The following is an 18372-nucleotide window of genomic DNA, read 5'->3' on the forward strand; positions in this document are numbered from 1 at the left end:
GTGATTAGGAAGATACAGACCTCTGGGCAAAGCTGAGCTTTCACACCACGGGAGTCTCAAAATGACCAAGCAGACCCCTGAGTATGTCTGGCTCTGAGAATGTCCCAAGCACTGTCACCTCCATCTCCAACTGGATGAGGTATAAAACCTCTTCATGGGCAACTTACCTGTCAGGAAATACCTGTAAGCCTAGTACCACTGACTAAAGAGATCTCAGTACCTGTTGTGAGATGCTGTCTGGTATCCAACTGCCAAAGCCTGTCTCAGGATGTCGTTCACCAGCTGCTCCGTGGCCTACGACAGAAGATAGGGTTACTCTCGAAAATGGCCACATGCCTGCTGGTGGGAAGGGACACATCTGACCCCATCCCATATACAAAACTTTGGAAACAGTTGTACCTAAGGAGCAAAAGTCCTTAAGAAAACATTTCCAAATAATAGACCACAAATATTACATCACAAATATAAAGGCCATGATTCTGAGAAATTATGAATGGGGGGAATGTTCATTAATCAGACATTGTTTTTAAGGAAAACCGGTGAGGGGGGTTGCCTAGGTGGCTCAGCCAGTTGGGCATCTGCCTTCGGCTCAGGTCGTGAGCCCAGGACCCTGGGCTTGAGCCTTGCCTCGGACTCCCTGCTCAGCACTAAGTCTGTCCCTCTGCTCCTCACCCCCCTCCCCCGCTCGTGCTCTTAAATAAATAAAATCTTTAAAAAAAATAAAATAAAATCTGGGTTATTTCCATTAAAAAAAAAAAAAAAAGGAAAACCGGTGAGGGTTATTTGCGAGCTGTCCCTGCTGGAAAAGGGGTCCGATGGAGCTAGATCAGGCCGGGTAAGGAAGCTAGTTTGCCATCCTCTTGCCCAGGGTTGGGACAATTGTGGCTGTTTCTCTGTTGTTGTGACATGTGGAGAAAACCCAAGGCTCTGCTTTTGTCGCCTCCTAAAGCAATGAGAGCACTCTCATCTCAGGCTGCTTCAGAAGGCACCAAAAAGAATCGTTTGAGTGACATCAACACAGAAACTCTTATGGATGCTTTCACACTCAGAAGACCTGTGATTTAGTTCATTTAAAAATCAGAAGAGAAAAAAGAGAAAACACTAAGCCTGATTAAAATGAAAACTCTTAAAACTTATCATCTCTGTTCCATTTGTGCCCTTGTCCCTTACTCAGAACAGCCCAGGACCCAGACTATCCTGCCTGCCGGCGCCCACCTTTAAAATCATGTCCTCCACCACCGAGGCGTACACGTTCCTGTGAAGTGCCACGGGCTGCAGAGTGATCCCAATCTGGAAAAGCGGAAGAAAGCCATTCATTCCTATCTCTACACTAAAACCCAGCTCTCCAAACAAGCACACTTGTCGAATACCCAGTTGAAAGAGTAACTCTACAAGCTCTCTGGACAAAACTCGGGGGAAGGGACGCGAGACCTAACAGCTGGAAGAACACACGATCCTGTTTATCTCAGTTTCTGAGTGCTTGTTAAACATGCTAGCAGAGTCCCGCTTTTACCCCCAAATCTCCTTCAGGAAGAACATGGCCAGGATTTGCAGGAATTCTGATTGTGGGACCGACCCACTGGGAAGCCTGGAATCAGACTTCAGGCCCTGTTTGACGAAGATACACTTGGAACCTGTGCTCGCCCCGTTTTGCATTTTCTCCTCCAAATGAAACAAACCCCACCTTCCGCTCTGAGTCCCAGGCAGCCGTACCGGGGACAGGTGGGCAGACGCCGCCGCGCTGCTGAGCCCGGCCAGAGGCGGAGAAGGCATCCCCTCCTGCACCACACGGGAGTGCGCAGGCCGCACCCACACCATGGGCAGGGCCCCTGGGAGCTAGAAAAATGTCAGGGAAGGCTCGGCCTCTCAAGTACCACTTGGCAGTATTAGGACATGTGCCTCAGGAGGGAGTGGTGTTTCCACGGAGGCAAATGAGAACAAAGAGGAAAGTAAAAAATGGTCTATCCCTAGATGCCTCTGCTTCAATTCCATGGCCAGCAAGCAACCTTTTCACATGGAATTCGTTTTCTTGCCCTGATGTGGGAAAGGGGATGTCCAGGGAGCATACCCTAAGTTCATCAGGCAGAAGAAACTCACACTTTTACTTCACCAGGAAAGTCTGGTGTATAAGGCTGAAGGTCTGAGCATCTCACACCAGAGGCCACAACCCCTACCTTCTGGGTGATGTCACCAATAAATTCCGACCCCAGTGTTGGTGGCAGGTAGAACTTCATTTCTTCCTGTTTCTCTTCCTGTTCTTTTTTGATGTTGATCTTTAATGGCTCCGGGAGGCTGAGGATGTCCACCTCCTCTTCATTCTCTGGCTCTCTTTTCTGAAACTGCTGCAGGTCCTCCAGTTTCCGGCAGAGGTTGTCGGCAGAGGAGAACGATGACGGGCACTCTAAATGACAGGGGATCCGTCTCAGGACAGCTGTGCTGGCCACAGGAATGGACTCCCCATCTCCATAACACCACAATCCGAGACCCAGAGAAGAAGGGATAAGTATCAAGGGAGCTAACCTTCTTTCCAGTTCTAGAGTTCTATGGACGGTAAGTGTGAGAACTAGTAATTCATAAGACAGACAAGCACAGAGACAGGCGACTTGTGTCAATATATACGTGATGCGACTGCAATCTAAGACAAAACAATATGTAATTCTGACTTATGCCACCAAAAACTAGGCCATGCCCTGAAGCTCCAAATACTAATGACTAAACTGATTTTCATATTTTAACTCTGGAAAATTTTTAAGTGCCCAGTGAAGAAAATAAAAATCGCCCATATGAGCCCCTCTCACTGCTCAGAGGGAGTACTGTTAACATTTTAATGTAAACCGTGCATCTAGTCTTTAATAAGTAGATGTGCACAAAGTCTAACAAAGAGTACTAGAACTTTAAAGCCAGAAAGGACCTCGGAATCTTCCAATGCATCCTTGTAACCTTATGGAGGAGGAAATGAGGTCCACACCAGGTACAAGACAGGCTTAAGGATACCCAGGCAGGCTGGTGGGGGAGCATCCAGCTCCTGGCTTCTTCTGTTTCACTGACCGGCACTTAGAAATTACTCCATCACTGTAACAGAAAGCCTAGTATGTGTAACGTGTTGTGCTTCACACATGCTACCAATGAAGCATGGAGATAACCAACATGGTTTCTGTCCTCCGAAGAGCTTAGATATTTATCTCTGACAAACCATTATGGTCTGATATTAAGTGCTGCTGGATTTCAGAGAAAGGAGAGGTCATCCTGCATTCGAGCTCTCAGGAGAGCTGCACGGGGAAAATGGAACTTGGGCTAAGTCTTAAGGACCGCCCCCCAACACACACACACACCCCCCCCTCCCTGTGTTCCAGGCTCCCTCAGATGGGGAGTGGAGCTCCTGCTTTTCTACAGAAGTAGGGTTAGGAGGAGAAAACCCTTCTTAAGGAGAAATTCAAAAATATTCTCCCCATGTATCCTTTATGCCCTGCTCCCTCCCCTCTACAGCACAACTGTTTGTTTCTTTACCATAAAACAATTCATCTAGGGGCGCCTGGGTGGCTCATTTGGTTAATCATCTGCCTTCGGCTCAGGTCATGATCCCAGGGTCCTGGGATTGAGCCCCGCTTCGGGCTCCCTGCTCAGCGGGGACCTGCTTCTCCCTCTGCCTGCCACTCCCCCTGCTCGTGTGCGTGCTCTCTCTCCCTCTCTCTAACAAATAAATAAAAATCTTAAAAAAAAAAGAAGAAATGTTTATAAAAAAAATAAACAATTCTTCTAATCTGCAACATTATTAGTGGTTTCCATCTGTGTCTCCAACACTGGGTAGTCTATTTCCTAGCTAGGTCTGGAGATAAAGTAACAGGTAAGACAGTGCCTCCATCTTCAAGAAATCAGGTAGACTTGTCTATGAGGGGTCATAAGGTCACAAAGGAAGGAGAAGTCAGTTCTATCTGGAGGAAAGGAGGGGGATTAGGAAAGTCTTCAAAGAAAAGGGGCGCCTGGGTGGCTCGGTTGTTAAGCGTCTGCCTTCGGCTCAGGTCATGATCCCAGGGTCCCGGGATCGAGCCCCGCATGGGGCTCCCTGCTCAGCAGGAAGCCTGCTTCTCCCTCTCCCACTCCCCCTGCTTGTGTTCCCTCTCTCGTTCTCTCTGTCAAATAAATAAAATCTTAAAAAAGAAAAAAAGAAGAAGAAATGATGCGAAGGAGGGGGGGCCGTCGAACAACAGCGTGTGCCCGTTGCATGCCACGGGCTGGAACATTCCTGGCTGGGGCCCAGTGCTGGGGACACTGGGGCACAAACAGTTCTGGGGCGGGGGGAGACAGAACACACGGCTCTCGGTGTGCCAAGGCTCCCGTCCCTCAAGTCCTCCAGGGCTGGAGCGGCCCAAGAACCGCAGAAGCTGAAGAGGTGAGAGCGTGTTCCGTGAAACCGCCTCTCGGGCTACTGACGGGGCCCAGGGAGCCCCACTGAAGCCGCACCTGGCTCGCTGTCGATCTGGGTCAGCACGTCCTCAATAGAGTCACCGTCACTCCTCAAGGTCTCGGGATCGGGGGGGGTGTAGCCATGGCAGCGACACCAGTGAGCGATGTGCTTGGTTTTAAGAGGAGTCAGGTGGTGAAATCTGGGATTCTTCTCCAGGATTTCTTGTAAGACTTTTCTCATTGTCATTGCTCTTTGCCACTTAAAAACAAATTTTTTTGAATCAATATCAATTTCAAACTTTGCAGTGTGTTCAAATACATCACCCAACAGTAAATGACCATGCTAACTTAACCTGTTAGAATTTTTTTTTTTAATCTGATTGTGTTTTTAGAAAGTTTTAAAAAGAAGCGAAGTAACTGATGTTCATGAAATAACACTGAAACTCCCAGGTCTGGCCTAGAAGGTTTTTCGCCTGGTCTCCAACTGTGGTCCCCAGCTTCCCTCTTCCCGCCGAACTTCTCCGAACCCGTCACACTAACCTTCTCACAGCTTCCTAAGCACGCCTCCCAACGTGCCACCTTCTCCCACAGCCCCACCATTGGCACAGTAGCTGCCACGTTGTAAGGACTCAACAAATACTTGGTTTCATTGTAATATATTGAAAGAAAATCATAAAAGATGTTTAGAAATTTTTACCAATGCAGAAACAAGCAGCAGACCTTTCAAAGGCTAGCTACAAGTGTTCGAAGGTGAGATTTTACATGGAGGAAAAAAGTCTCCCATTAAATAGTCAACAAAATACGCTGTAACTTTCATCACTGTCCCGGAAGCGGCCAGCCCGCACGGCTTCCGGGTATGGCCTTCCCAGGCTCCCAGAGGCAGCCCGCACAGCAACTGGTATTACCTCGGCAGCTCTCCTTTTCCCAATGTTCCAGCCGTAATACTGCTCCACGGACTTCGCAGAAAAGCAGCTGGCGTCCTCACCTAGGGCGCACATATCCAGCACGCTCTGAATAAAGTTGTTAGACTGAAACCAAATCGTATTCACTAGAGGGATCCTTACCGGCCAAGCTCACCTGCAGCCTAACACAGAGGCCTTCTGCCTAAGAGGGAGGGTGGTGTCTTTACCCGTGTGTACTCAAACAGCACGCCCTCTGGGAAACCGGCGGCTTCTCCGGCAGAAGACTACCTACCTGCGCAGCGCGGGGTGCCCAGCTCTCCAGCAGGAGCAGATCTGAGGGCTAGGCCTGCCGCGCCGTTAACCCACAGCACCCCTCTGGGCCTCAGCTTTCCTATCTCTAAAATGACTGTTGCGAAAGTTGGGTTTCTGACCTGCCTTCCAGCTCTAATATTCTGTCTTAGTATCTAAAATTTTTAAACACAGAGATTTTTAAATTTTTTCCTGCTGGGCTAGGAAAATGTCCCTGAATATTTACTTTGAACTACCGCAAGACGACCCCCAGACTTCAACCAAGGGAAAAAGAGGTAATTTCTTTGCCGTTAGAAAAAAAACAAGCAGGGTAGTTTGTACTTTCGTTTTCATATTCCCATGAATGTAGTATGATAATCTGCTTTATGCCTTGCCTGTAAATGTCTGCAGTCATCTTGCTCAAAAGCATTCACCTAAGTATCAACAGACTATCTCCCCCCTAAAGGCGGTTGGTTCTGTCAAAACATCTGAGGCTGAGAAGCAAGCGTTCAGTCTTGCTGACGACGGGCAGCGACAGAGCAGACTTCACTGCTCCAAGTCTTGATAGTCGTGCATTTCAGCAAAGTGCGGGATAGTGAGTGATAGAAGATTAATGGCTCTGGAGTCAAACAGGCCTCGGTTAGTATCCTTCCTCGCCCCCCATAGTTAGTGATCTTGAGCAAGTTACTTAACCTTGCTTATCCTCAGTTTTCTCATCTGTAAAACGCGAGATGATACCACCTATCCCACAAGAGACCGTAAAAGTACCAAGCCCGCAAAAGCTGGCACATTGTAGGCAAATGTTAATCTCTTTCCTTATTAATAAACATTAAAAACTAATGCAGTTTTAATTATATACACAACAGACTTACAATTTACATGCAATAATAAATGTAAAAAATTCCTTCCTTGGATCAAACACAGTGAAAACAGTAAAAGACCAACTGGTTGGTTGACGACCAAGATATTGTGAATTCTAAAATCCTGCAAATGAGCTACAGTTAGAACTCAAACCGCCTAAGGTAACCACCACATCCGTTATTAATTTAGAATACAAAATGATTTAAGTTGACTTAATAGCCCAAGTAGTTCACAGCTTTAAAAATGCATCCATATATTCAGACTAATTGTCTTACTTTTTGCAGTGATTAAAGGGATCTTCTTTACTACTGCTGTTAAGAGTTGCTGGATAGTCTCCAAGTGGTCTATCCTGAGAGGGATAAAAGAAAAGAATATTAAGGTAGTAAGTACAGCAGTTTCTAGCCACATATGTATACGCACACACACACGCACGAATTCATGTGTATATTCCCTTCTTTCCAAGGGAATTAAAATTAACCAATTATATTGGGCATGTCTTTCCTTCCACAGATAGCCTTCTAAATATAAACTAGATGAGACCCAGGAATGGCAAATTATGCAAATATCACATTTCATCTATATTTTAAAATTAAATAGTCACATACCTTTTTGCAGCTGATTGCCGCTAGGGCAGAACATTTCTATATACAAATGCCTATTCTTAGGATTAATATGGCTCATGCTGTCACCAATCATGTGAAAGTGGCTAAGTTTCCACTGTCCCCAATAATCTGACATACTTCAAAATACATGGTCAGAGGTGGGTTCCCAATTGGGAAATGAGAAAACCTCATGAAGTATTTTTAGAAGAGTAAGTGTGTAGAGCCCATGAAAAGGCAGCTATTTACGATTAGGCAGGTGTGTGGATACTCAGGTGTAAAATGTATACACACCTGAGAATTACACCATGAGAAATTTCATGCCCAAGGTTTCAGCAAAGAAAGTACATGCTTGTCAAGCTCTGCTAGAGGGAGATCTGTACCACCCGAGGCTCTGGAGGCGACAAGTCCAGGGCCGCCCAGAGGTGATACCGCTGTGTTACACGAAGACTCCGCAGCTGTGCGGAGTGAGTGAGCACGTGCTCACTGCACGTGCACAGAGGGTTCCACCCACCAAGGGGCTTACGTCTATACACACACAACTCTACACATACTCAGCTGTCACAGGTATGGGTTTTAAGAAAGTACCATATAAAACACCAAACGCACAACTTCCTTAGAAAGGACTGAAATAATTACTTAATGACATAGTTTCCCAGCTCAGAACTTTCTTCTGTTTTCACTGCTGTCTGGCCCTCCTGAGAGAGGCAGCCTGGCCCAGGCGCTTCCGGTTCAGTCTTTACTACAAGGGAAGAGCAACAAAAAGAGAGCTGTCAGCCTTCAATGACGGAAGGACACGTGAGGCAGAAACAAAAGCTCTTCCACTGAGACTCGGTGAGGAAACTGCCACACCAGCTGCTGTAGGGACACAGCCAGGGGACTGAGATGGCACCCAGAGTCACAGGATCAGCAGACAAGGAAGGCACTGTTACCCTGGGTCTCGGGGAGCAACTCCAGGCTCATGACAAGGTGGGGCAATAAAGTGGCTTTTTACATATTTCTTACAGGGTCAACCACACTGCTATGCAATATCCCCCTCACTCGCGTGCACGCACACACACACGTGTGCGCACACATGCACACACACACACGTGCGCACACATGCACACACACACACGCACACTGCCACATTAAAATACAATGCTGGCCTGTTCTAAGTTCTAGTATCCTTTTGGATATCATCTCTCCAGCTAAGATTATCAACTTTTAGCATTATCTTAGTGTTCTGAGACATAAGGCAGAAAGCAAAAATCAGATCTGCTGTGCTTGGCAACAGCCACGCCAAGCACAGTAGGCTTTACTCTTACCAAATCTACTGATGGAAGATAGCAATGTCTCAGCGCACGTGCCTCCCTGTACTCCCGCAGTCTTCCTGGATCTTTTGATCCATGACCACACACTTTCTGCTTCTGCATTAGCTTCTTTGCCTTCGATCTCTTCCCCTTACAACTCACCGTGCACATCAGCACCAGAAAATTTTCCTAAGTGACCTTTCTCGTGTCATTTCCGTAGTCAACATCCTCAGTACTTTCCTATATAACAAGGGTCTACAAATGAGATCTACTCATACATCTCTCCCCCTTTTTACTGATCCATAACTTACATAAATGCACAAATATCAAGTGTATAGTTCAATTGCCTATGTATACGCCCATGTACAGCATTCCAGTCAAGATATAGAGTATTTTGGGGCGCCTGGTTGGCTCAGTCAGAAGAGCATGGGACTCTTGATCTCGGGGTCATGCCACAATGGGTACAGAGATTACTTAAATAAAACTCAAAAAAAAAAAAAAAAAAAAAAAGATGGAGTATTCCTAGTCCTCAACCAGGCTCCCTATGCTTTTGGCAGTTCCTGTCTGCCAAAGATAACCACCTTTTACCCACTTTGAATTTCACATAACTGGAATCATACTGTACATAATCCTTTGCATCAGCATCTTTTTATCTATTAAAAATAACAATGCAATGGACATTCTTGCATATGTCTTTTGGTGGATGGACATATGTGTGCATTTCCTGGAAGTGTATTTCCTGGAACACAGGGCGGATGTATGTTTAGCTTTATTAGACAATGCCAAACTGCTTTATTACATCAATTTACACTTCCACCAGCAGTGTATGCAAGTTCCAGCTGCTTTGCATCCTTGCCAAAACTTGGTATGGCCAGTGTTTTAAATTTTGGTGATCTAACAGCATCTCACTATGGCTTTAATTTGCATTTCCTTGATAACTAATGAGCTTGAACAACTTTTCACATCTTTATGAGCTATCTGGATAACCTCTTCTGTGCAGTTTCTGTTCACATTTTTTTGCTCTTAAAACATCTGTGCCCCAAATCATGAAGATATTCTTATCTTCTCTGATAGAAAGTTTTACTGTTTTACCTTTCACATTTAGGTCCATAATCCAACTCAAATTAATTTTTGTTTATGGTATAAGGTTCACTGTTTTCCCAAATGGATATATCTAATTAACCCAGCACTACTTATGGAAAAGGACTTCCTTTCCCTACCGAATGTCGTAAATCAAGGGACCATAAACGTGTGAGTCTATTTCGGGGCTCTCTTTTCTATTCCATTATTCTGTCTACCCTTGAATACAACACTATCTCAATACTGTAGCACTACAGTATGTGTATCTGGTGGTCCAAGTGCCCTACCATTTTGTTCTTCAAAACTGCCTCAGCCATTCTGGGCCTTTGCATTTCCACATACATTTTAGACTCAGTCTGTCCATTTCTACACACACACAAAACAACACTGTAGGCATTCTGGCTGGGACTATATTGATTCTGTATGTCATTTTTTGGGGGGGAGAGCTGATAACACATCAGGTCTTTCTGTATATTAATATAATTTCTCGTATTTATAAAAATTACAGTTGAGCCTTGAACAACTCGGAGGGTTAGGGGTGCCACATCTCTGCAGTTGAAACCCATGCGTAACTTCTGATTCCCCAAAAACCTAACTACGAATAGTGTACTACTGATTGGAAGCCTTACTGATAACATAAATGTTGATTAACACATATTTTGTACGTTGTATGTATTATATACTGTATTCTTACAATAAAGTTAGAGAAAAGAAAATATTAAGAAAATCATAAAGAAGAGGAAATACATTTATAGTACTGTACTGTATTGAAACAAATCTGTAAGTGGACCTGCACAGTTCAAACCTGCGTTGTTTAAGGGTCAACTGTATTTAAAACAATAAGGTGTATCCTCCCATTTATTTAGGTCTTTTCACTTTCTCTCAGAACTGTTTAGTAGGTTGTTAGCACTTCATTTCTATATAAAATTAATTTTTTACATGTCTATATTGACTTGTATTGAATGACCCTAATTTAATTTCACTGTTAGCAATATATATCCCCCCAATCCCTAGTGATTCCAAGACTTCAAGAAACAGAAGGAAGTCCTTAGAAAAAGTTCAGATACTCCAGTTCTATAGGTACAAGTGTACTCACATTAATCTGGCCCTCCAACAACTACAGAATTATAGAATTAGCATTTTCAGGTTGACACAGCTATTCTACTATAGAAAGGACAGCATATGTTCTCCAAGACTTGTACATACAGCCCCAGACTGGAAACAACCCTAATGTCCACCAATAGGAGAAATGACAAACAAATTATGGTGTATTCCCTACAATGTGGAATACTATTCAGGTACAATATGTATGAATCTCAAAAACATTATGGTAAATAAATACAACCAGACATAAAAAAATGCATGTGCTTCCACGCATATAAAGTTAAAAAAATAGACATAACTGATCTACTGTAAGGGAAATCAGAACAGTGGTTGCCTATGGGGGTTGGGAACTGACAGGAAGGGGCACAAGGTGATGAAAATTTCTGTATCTTGAATGGAAAATGGGTTACATGGGTTTATAACAAAGTTCATCAAATGGCATGCTTAGTACCTTTGCATTTCAATATACAAGATTTTATCACAATTAAAATACAGAGATGCTCTGACCCCAGTCCAAAAGGAACTGAATCCGAATCTGCATGAGGAAGGCCTATGAAATGGAACCATTATTGAGGAGAAATGCTGGTCCAGGCTAATACAAGTTCTTTTATCAGCTACCTTCTGATCAGGGGTTGGCAAACTTTTCTTATAAAGGACCAATCAGTGATCTCGACTGGAACTTATCAACTTGGACTTGGCAGAGCACCCACAGATCATATGTAAATAAATGGGAATAGCTGGGTGCCAATTAATTTTATTTAAAAAACAGGCAGGGGACTGTAATCAGCAAACCCATTTTAGCTGGTCACGCCTTAAGTTACAAATCCACCTTTTCTCAAGACTGGTGTGAAAGATCTGGCATGTCTGAAAAGCAGACTACTTCAAATCCTGACTGCACTGCTTTTTAACTTTCAAGATTTAGGAAGTGGATACTTCATATCTCCGAACTTCAGTTTCCTCATCTACAAAATGGGCATAAGAGCTATCTGGAAGCCTTGTGATAATTAGTGATCTACATAAAGCAGCCAGCGTGGTGCCTGGTACTCCCAAGGCTCTTAGCACACGGTAGCTCTCAGTATTCTAGATGTTACAGACATCACAGTGTGCTGCTTTAACCCACCACACCATCTCAATCTACTCAGTGGTCAGAAATGTCCCCCTTGCCAGCCTGCCAAAACCTGGCCCTACCTGAAGCTCCTTTACCACAACTATACACTCCAGATGAGTCTCCCTAATTGGTTTACTTCCCCAAACAAGCCCTGTGAGTCTTTGTCTCTACTGCTCCCTCAAAATGCTTCAGTCAAGTCCAGGTTATAATCCATATTCCATAAAAATTCCTACCCCCTCCACACCCCCACCAACCCTGAGCAGACATCCTAGACTGAAATATTGCAGCGTTCACTTTCCAGATCACTTATCCTGCATTTATCAATCACTGCTTGCGGTCTACTACTACTCTCTTCAACCTGATTTGAAGTTTTTTTGTTTTTTTTAAAAGATTTTATTTATTTGACAGAGAGAGACACAGCGAGAGAGGGAACACAAGCAGAGGGAGTGGAAGAGGGAGAAGCAGGCCTCCCGCTGAGCAGGGAGCCCGATGCGGGGCTCGATCCCAGGACCCCAAGATCATGACCTGAGCTGAAGGCAGACACTTAACAACTGAGCCACCCAGGCGCCCCTGATTTTATAAGTTCTTAAAGTGCAGACGATCCTTTACCCATCTCTGTTTCCCTCAGTGTCAAGTCTATATATAAACACTCGGTAAGTATTTCTGACGTGACTGACTCAGACAGGCTGAAATTCAAGGCACCCAGGTTACAATAACGTCTTACACAAAACTTGCAGGCAAAAATACCATGAGAAACTCCCTACCTTTTGTAACAGCCGCTGGAGCAGAGCTGGGGATAATCGGAGTTGGGGCAGCTACAGGCAGAATGGCAGGTGATTTGTTGGCAGAAAATGACTGAACCACTAACAGGTTTAAAAAAAAAAAAAGGAGAGGATGTAAGAAATATAGAAATTATTACTCCCAGGTGATGGCCTCATTTTAGATGAATGGCACAAAAACAATTTCAGTACAACATTCAAAAGGTCCTCACTTAATACAGTGATTTGACAAGGTTGGCTGTTTACTGACGGGAACAGGGTACCTGAGCTATGATCTTCAACTGTGGAAATGGGGGCTTGTCACTAAGAAAATAAAAATCCAATTAGCCTGGAACTCTCATAAATGCTTAAAATGCTCCCCCTCTACTCAACTTTAGAAACGGGGAGCTATTTAGAAACCAATGGGTCATCTGGGGTTCACGTTCAGTGCGAGAGCTGGTGCTCCAGAGTTCAAAACGCCAAGGAGAGCAGATGGCCAAAGGGCAGGTGGCACGGGGAGGGGCCGCGGGCAGAATGGGGACACGCGGCCCGCCCGGAGGTGGAGGCCCGCATGCCCCAAGGGGACAGACTCACCTTTATTCACAGGCATCAGGATAGTCTGTACACCTCCGGATGTATTTACACCGAGTGGCTTGAGCTGGCTGGGGATCGTCAGGACAGCCTGCTGGGGAGTGGATTGATTGGAGTGAATCTTTAGCAATCCTAAAACGAGTTGGAAGATAAGGCCAAACTGAAGATCAGATGCTTCCTTAAAGTCCTGCCCTCTTGAGCAGTCACATTTTCTCACAGGAGGAAGGTCTTAGGACATTTACCCCTTCGATAAACAGAGCGGGAAGCAACGGATATGCCAGATTTCACAATGAAACAATGATGTGACAGTGAGGACTGAGTTTTGCCCTGCAATCATAAAGTAAGAGAAATTTTTGGAAAAACAGAATAGAAAAAAAAGAAAAGAAAAAGTCACCCAGAGTCCAATGGTGGAAACAACAGTATTAACATCTTAAGATAGTTCTTTTCCATGTCTGTTTTCTATGACAATTTCTTCGTTCTGTATCCAGCTGTGATAGGCACAAATTGGATGTAAAATTTTATATTCTGATTTGGAGAACTGTCATTTTCCTACTTAAAAACCTTCTCTGGCTCCTGGCTGCCTAGAGAATGTTTCCAAAATTAGTTTCAGAGTATTCAGAGTCCACTTTAATCTGGTCCCAGTTTATCTGTGTCCCGCTCACACCATCCCTATAGATCGAATACTTTGAAAATGTGTGTACTCACCATACCTTCTAATTTCTACCTCTGTGCAGCTCTTATTTTCCAAACATCGGACATTCTCCACGTATTATTTTTTTTTATTTTAAAGATTTTATTTATTTATCTGAGACAGAGAGAATGAGAGAGACAGAGAGCACGAGAGTGGGGAGGGTCAGAGGGAGAAGCAGACCCCCCGCCGAGCAGGGAGCCCGACGCGGGACCCGACCCCGGGACTCCAGGATCACGACCCGAGCCGAAGGCAGTCGCCCAACCGACTGAGCCACCCAGGCGCCCCACACATTTATTTTTTATTTATTTATTTATTTATTTATTTTTTTAAAGATTTTATTTATTTATCTGAGAGAGAGAATGAGATAGAGCGAGCATGAGGGGGGGAGGGTCAGAGGCAGAAGCAGACCCCCCGCCGAGCAGGGAGCCCGACGCGGGACTCGATCCCGGGACTCCGGGATCACGACCCGAGCCGAAGGCAGTCGCCCAACCGACTGAGCCACCAGGCGCCCAAAAGTCAAAGTTCTTAACATGACCTACAAAGGCTCTATGTGATTTGGCCCCCATCCTCTGACTTTATGTCCTAATACTCCTTCCCCTGCTCACCCTGCTCCAGTCGCAACAGTGACCTTGTTCAAAATACTCCCTAACACACACACTTTAATTAAAAAATTAATTACCTCAGTAAAAATAGAGTCGACATATACATGAAAAATTAGTTTGGTTCAGCAGAAAATAGTTTGGTTCGTCTATGAAAACATTATACATAGAAAGTTTCATCAGCAGCATCTCAGGAAACAAGAACTTAAAGCCAGGAGACTTCATTTACTTCATGTTAAAAACTTAATTAGAAAGGGAAAGGCAGGGGCTCCTGGGTAGCTCAGTTGGTTAAGTGTCCGGCTCTTGACTTCAGCTCAGGTCGTATCTATGGTGGTGGGATCAAGCCTGCACCGGGCTCCACGCTCAGTGGGGAGTCTGCTGGAGATCCTCTCTCTCCCTGTCCCACTGCCCCACCCCCAACCCCCGCTTGAGCTCTCCCTAAAAAAAGAAAAGGAAAGGGCATTTATTTCTCATAAAGTAATCCTCTATTTCTACAATTTCTACTCCAGTCCTAACACAGTGCCTGAGAACATTCTGTTAACAGAGAACAGCACTCCCTATACCAGAACTTGGTCAATGGTAACTGGGAGGTAGAGGTCATGGGAAAAACTACCAGCCTTAATCTTTTGGTCTCGAACTACCCAAAAAATAAGACATGGGGGCTTGGAGACACGTATGAAATGTAGTAATAGCAATAAGAATAACAATATTCACAATCTTTTATCCAAAGGTACTAAGGTACGTGTGTGTGTGCATGTATTAACGTATGTTTATGTGTGTATACATGTATCTCAGTAATACTCAGCTTCTTCTGTGTATGTATCAATGCCTCCCGGTAAGCTGGTAACAATCTGCAACAAGGTAATACAGAAGCGAAGAGTGTTCAGAAACTTTTCTAACACTGGGACACTGCTATGACATTGTTATTGTATTTTACGGGAGTATCTGTCTGTGGTGGATTGCAGAAAAACAAAGCTGATCTTTCAAGTTTGAGAAGTAATGTTGCATATTATACCAGCCCACTGGCATCTGGGCAGCAAAATGTAATCAAGCACATTAGTGTTTTTGTGGCAAAACACAAATATTCATATTTAGTCGTATAAACAGCTTATCCAATGGAAGTCAGATTTCACACTAAAATTTTCACACAGACCAAGAAACAAAAAAACACCTTTGATTTTCACAGCTTTTTTGGACTTTAGAATTCAAGGAAATGTGGACAAGGATACTAAACATGCTAATAGCGGCAATTACTTATATAATGGCTACTATATGTCGGACAACAGTCTAAGCATTTACATATTGATTCATTTAATCCTCTCAACTGTATGAGGTCCATATTATTATCAAGCTTATTTTACAGCCAAGGAAACCGAAGCAAGTTATTTTAACTAAGGCAATCTGGCTTCAGGATTTGTGCTGTATGTTAACCAAAGAAGTGAAAGGCACACTCTTCTGGGGCCATTTGCTGTGGGCACAAAGATGTCACCCATATTACCAGACCACACACATGCCACTCTAATACTACCCAATCTAGTACCTAATGTCAAAAATCACGACTTGGAGTCATCAAGGCCAATTTATATTTTATATACTTTGTTTATGAAAGTATGTTTTATAATGTGTTCCATTCAAAATTGATAAAAAAAAAAAAAAAAAGAAAATGGTAATGTAAGGAGAGCAAACTCAGTTCTCCACAAAGTTACGTGATGAAAGCAGCTAAAATACTCCACAGAGCTCCAGATGGCTAAAATTGTATCATTTAAAAATTCTTATTCCATCCATAAACCGTTTCAGACTAAGGATTTATGTGTTGATTTTAAGAATAAATTACCAAAAAAGCAGCCATATGGAAAATATTGCTGAGTTAATTATTTTTAACAACTTACTATACAAAATATCGTTTAAGACCTTCCAAAAATATTCTAGCCCAAAGACAGAAGAGAGAAAGAATGTCCTTCTGATACAACCGACCTGACACGGTGGCTTTCCCAGAGATGGGGTTTGGCGTGGGCACCAGGGACGTGGCGCTGATGACGGAGGGAGCAGCGGCCTTGCAGGCTGCCACGGGGGCCTGGCTCACACACACTGCTTGCTGCCCAGAAGTTTTCACAACAGAACCGATAGTAGATGATGAACTGGGAGTTGTTCCTTCCGACTGCTCACACATAGGGCCCAAAATAGTAGAAATTAAGAAGAAAGCAGTGTAACTTACTTAGAACAGTGATTGCCATGTAGTATATTCAATAAATATTCTCTATTAGCTATTATTTTTACCTATTAAATGCCATGCCATTTAAAAAGACTGCCTCTCTTGTTCAGTGTTTCCCACACTTTTAGAGTTCATGGACGAGAAAAAATTTTCAGTTTTAAAACAAGGAGGTATCAGAGGGTTACCACATTAAAAACAACAACAACAAAACCCCAAAACCCTCACCACCTATTTATAAAAGGATGTTTCAACACCAAAAAAGGGACATGATCTCAGAATACAAAAGTGAAATAAAGTGAGTTTTATTAAAAACTCTATCTAATGTTTTAACATCTGTCTCATTCAACCAAGCAACATCTACCACACGCAGGCACAGTGTTAAACGCTAGGGCCCAGAGGTAACAGCCCTCCAGGAGGACAGGGCTACCAAACTGTGAGGAGTGCTACCAGAGGCGCAGGCCCAAGGCACTACTAAGACTGACAGGAAAATTACTATTTCTGTCTAGGGATGCGGAGGGGAGAGTACCAGGGAAAGCTTCATGTACAAATATGGCACTTCAGGGGAATCTTCAAGATTTAAGACAGGGAAAGGGAGAGACAAAAGAATGTTTCTTGGCAGAAGTTGGCAGAAGATAGACGGTAGAGAGAGAGGCATGAAAGAACATGGTATGTTCAAGGAACTACAAAGAAGAGTGGTATGAATAGGCATATGAAAGGCAGTAGGAGGAGATAAAGCCTGAAAAGCAAGCAAAATCGGCTTCAAAAAGACCTTAGGGTGCCAAGACAATTCAAGGGGGAAAGAGGCTTCAAATGTTGCTGGACTAACTGGCTATCTACATACAAAAGAATGAAGTTTGGTCCCTACCTCACACCATATAATAATTAACTCAAAATGGAGCAAAGACCTACATGTAAGAGCTAAAACTATAAAACTCTTAGAAGAAAATATTGGCTTAAATTTTGTAATTTTGGATTAGGCAATGATTTCTTAGCTATATCAAAAGCATAAGCAATAAGAGAAAAATAAATAAACTGGACTTCGTCAAAATTAAAAAATTTTGTGGTTTTCAAAGAGTACCTTCAAGAAAGTGAATAGACAGCCCACAGAGTGGGAGAAAATTTTTGCAAATCTCATAAGAGATTCATATCTAGAATATCTAAAGAACCCTTAAAACTCAATAATAAAAAAATAATCCAACTAAATAATGGGCAGAGGATCTGAAGAGACATTTCTCCCAAAAAGATACAGAAATGGACAATAAGTACATGAAAAGATGCTCAGTATCATTAGCTAACAGGGAAATGCAAGTCAAAACCACAAGGAGATACCATTTCACACCCACTAGAATGGCTTAACAACAACAACAAAAAAGGACAAGAACAAGCATTAGCAAGGATGTGGAAAAACTGGAGCCCTCATACATTGCTGGTAGGAGTCTAAAATGGTGCAGATGTCTGGGAAAACTGTTTGGCGGTTCCTCAAAATGTTAAACAGTTTACGATATGATCCAGGAATCCGTTTTCTACGTATATAGCCACAAAAACCAAAAACATATGATTATACAAAAACTTGAACGTAAATGTTCACAGCAGCATAACTCATTATAGTAAAAATGTAGAAACCATCCAAATGTCCATCAACTAATAAATACATAAACAAAACGTGGTATGGCCATAAAATTGGATACTGACCATTCAGCTATAAAGTACTGATACACGGTACAACACGGATGAACCCTGAGAATATGAGAAAGAAGCCAGACACAAGAAAGATTAGTGGTTGTCTAGTACCGGGGGGCAAGTGGGGGGAGGGAACAGGGAGTGACTGCTACTGGGTATGGAGTTTGCTTTAGGAGTGATTAAACATTCTAAAACAGAGAGTG

General features: G+C 43.4%; 1 protein-coding gene across 1 annotated transcript in view; it reads right to left on the bottom strand.

Annotated features, from left to right (window-relative positions):
* Positions 1-18372, bottom strand: part of YEATS2 (YEATS domain containing 2) — a 104161-nt gene that overhangs the window by 3122 nt on the left and 82667 nt on the right. Inside the window, exons 21-30 of the mRNA XM_021692432.2 lie at positions 16252-16435; positions 12991-13119; positions 12403-12501; positions 7694-7796; positions 6731-6804; positions 5310-5389; positions 4462-4663; positions 2175-2401; positions 1216-1290; positions 221-294 (exon numbers count right to left, since the gene is read on the bottom strand). Of these exons, the coding sequence (XP_021548107.1) occupies positions 221-294; positions 1216-1290; positions 2175-2401; positions 4462-4663; positions 5310-5389; positions 6731-6804; positions 7694-7796; positions 12403-12501; positions 12991-13119; positions 16252-16435 (1247 nt within the window). The remainder of the gene's footprint in view (positions 1-220; positions 295-1215; positions 1291-2174; positions 2402-4461; positions 4664-5309; positions 5390-6730; positions 6805-7693; positions 7797-12402; positions 12502-12990; positions 13120-16251; positions 16436-18372) is intronic.

This window comes from Neomonachus schauinslandi, chromosome 1, assembly GCF_002201575.2.
Source record: "Neomonachus schauinslandi chromosome 1, ASM220157v2, whole genome shotgun sequence".
Lineage (NCBI taxonomy): Eukaryota > Metazoa > Chordata > Mammalia > Carnivora > Phocidae > Neomonachus > Neomonachus schauinslandi.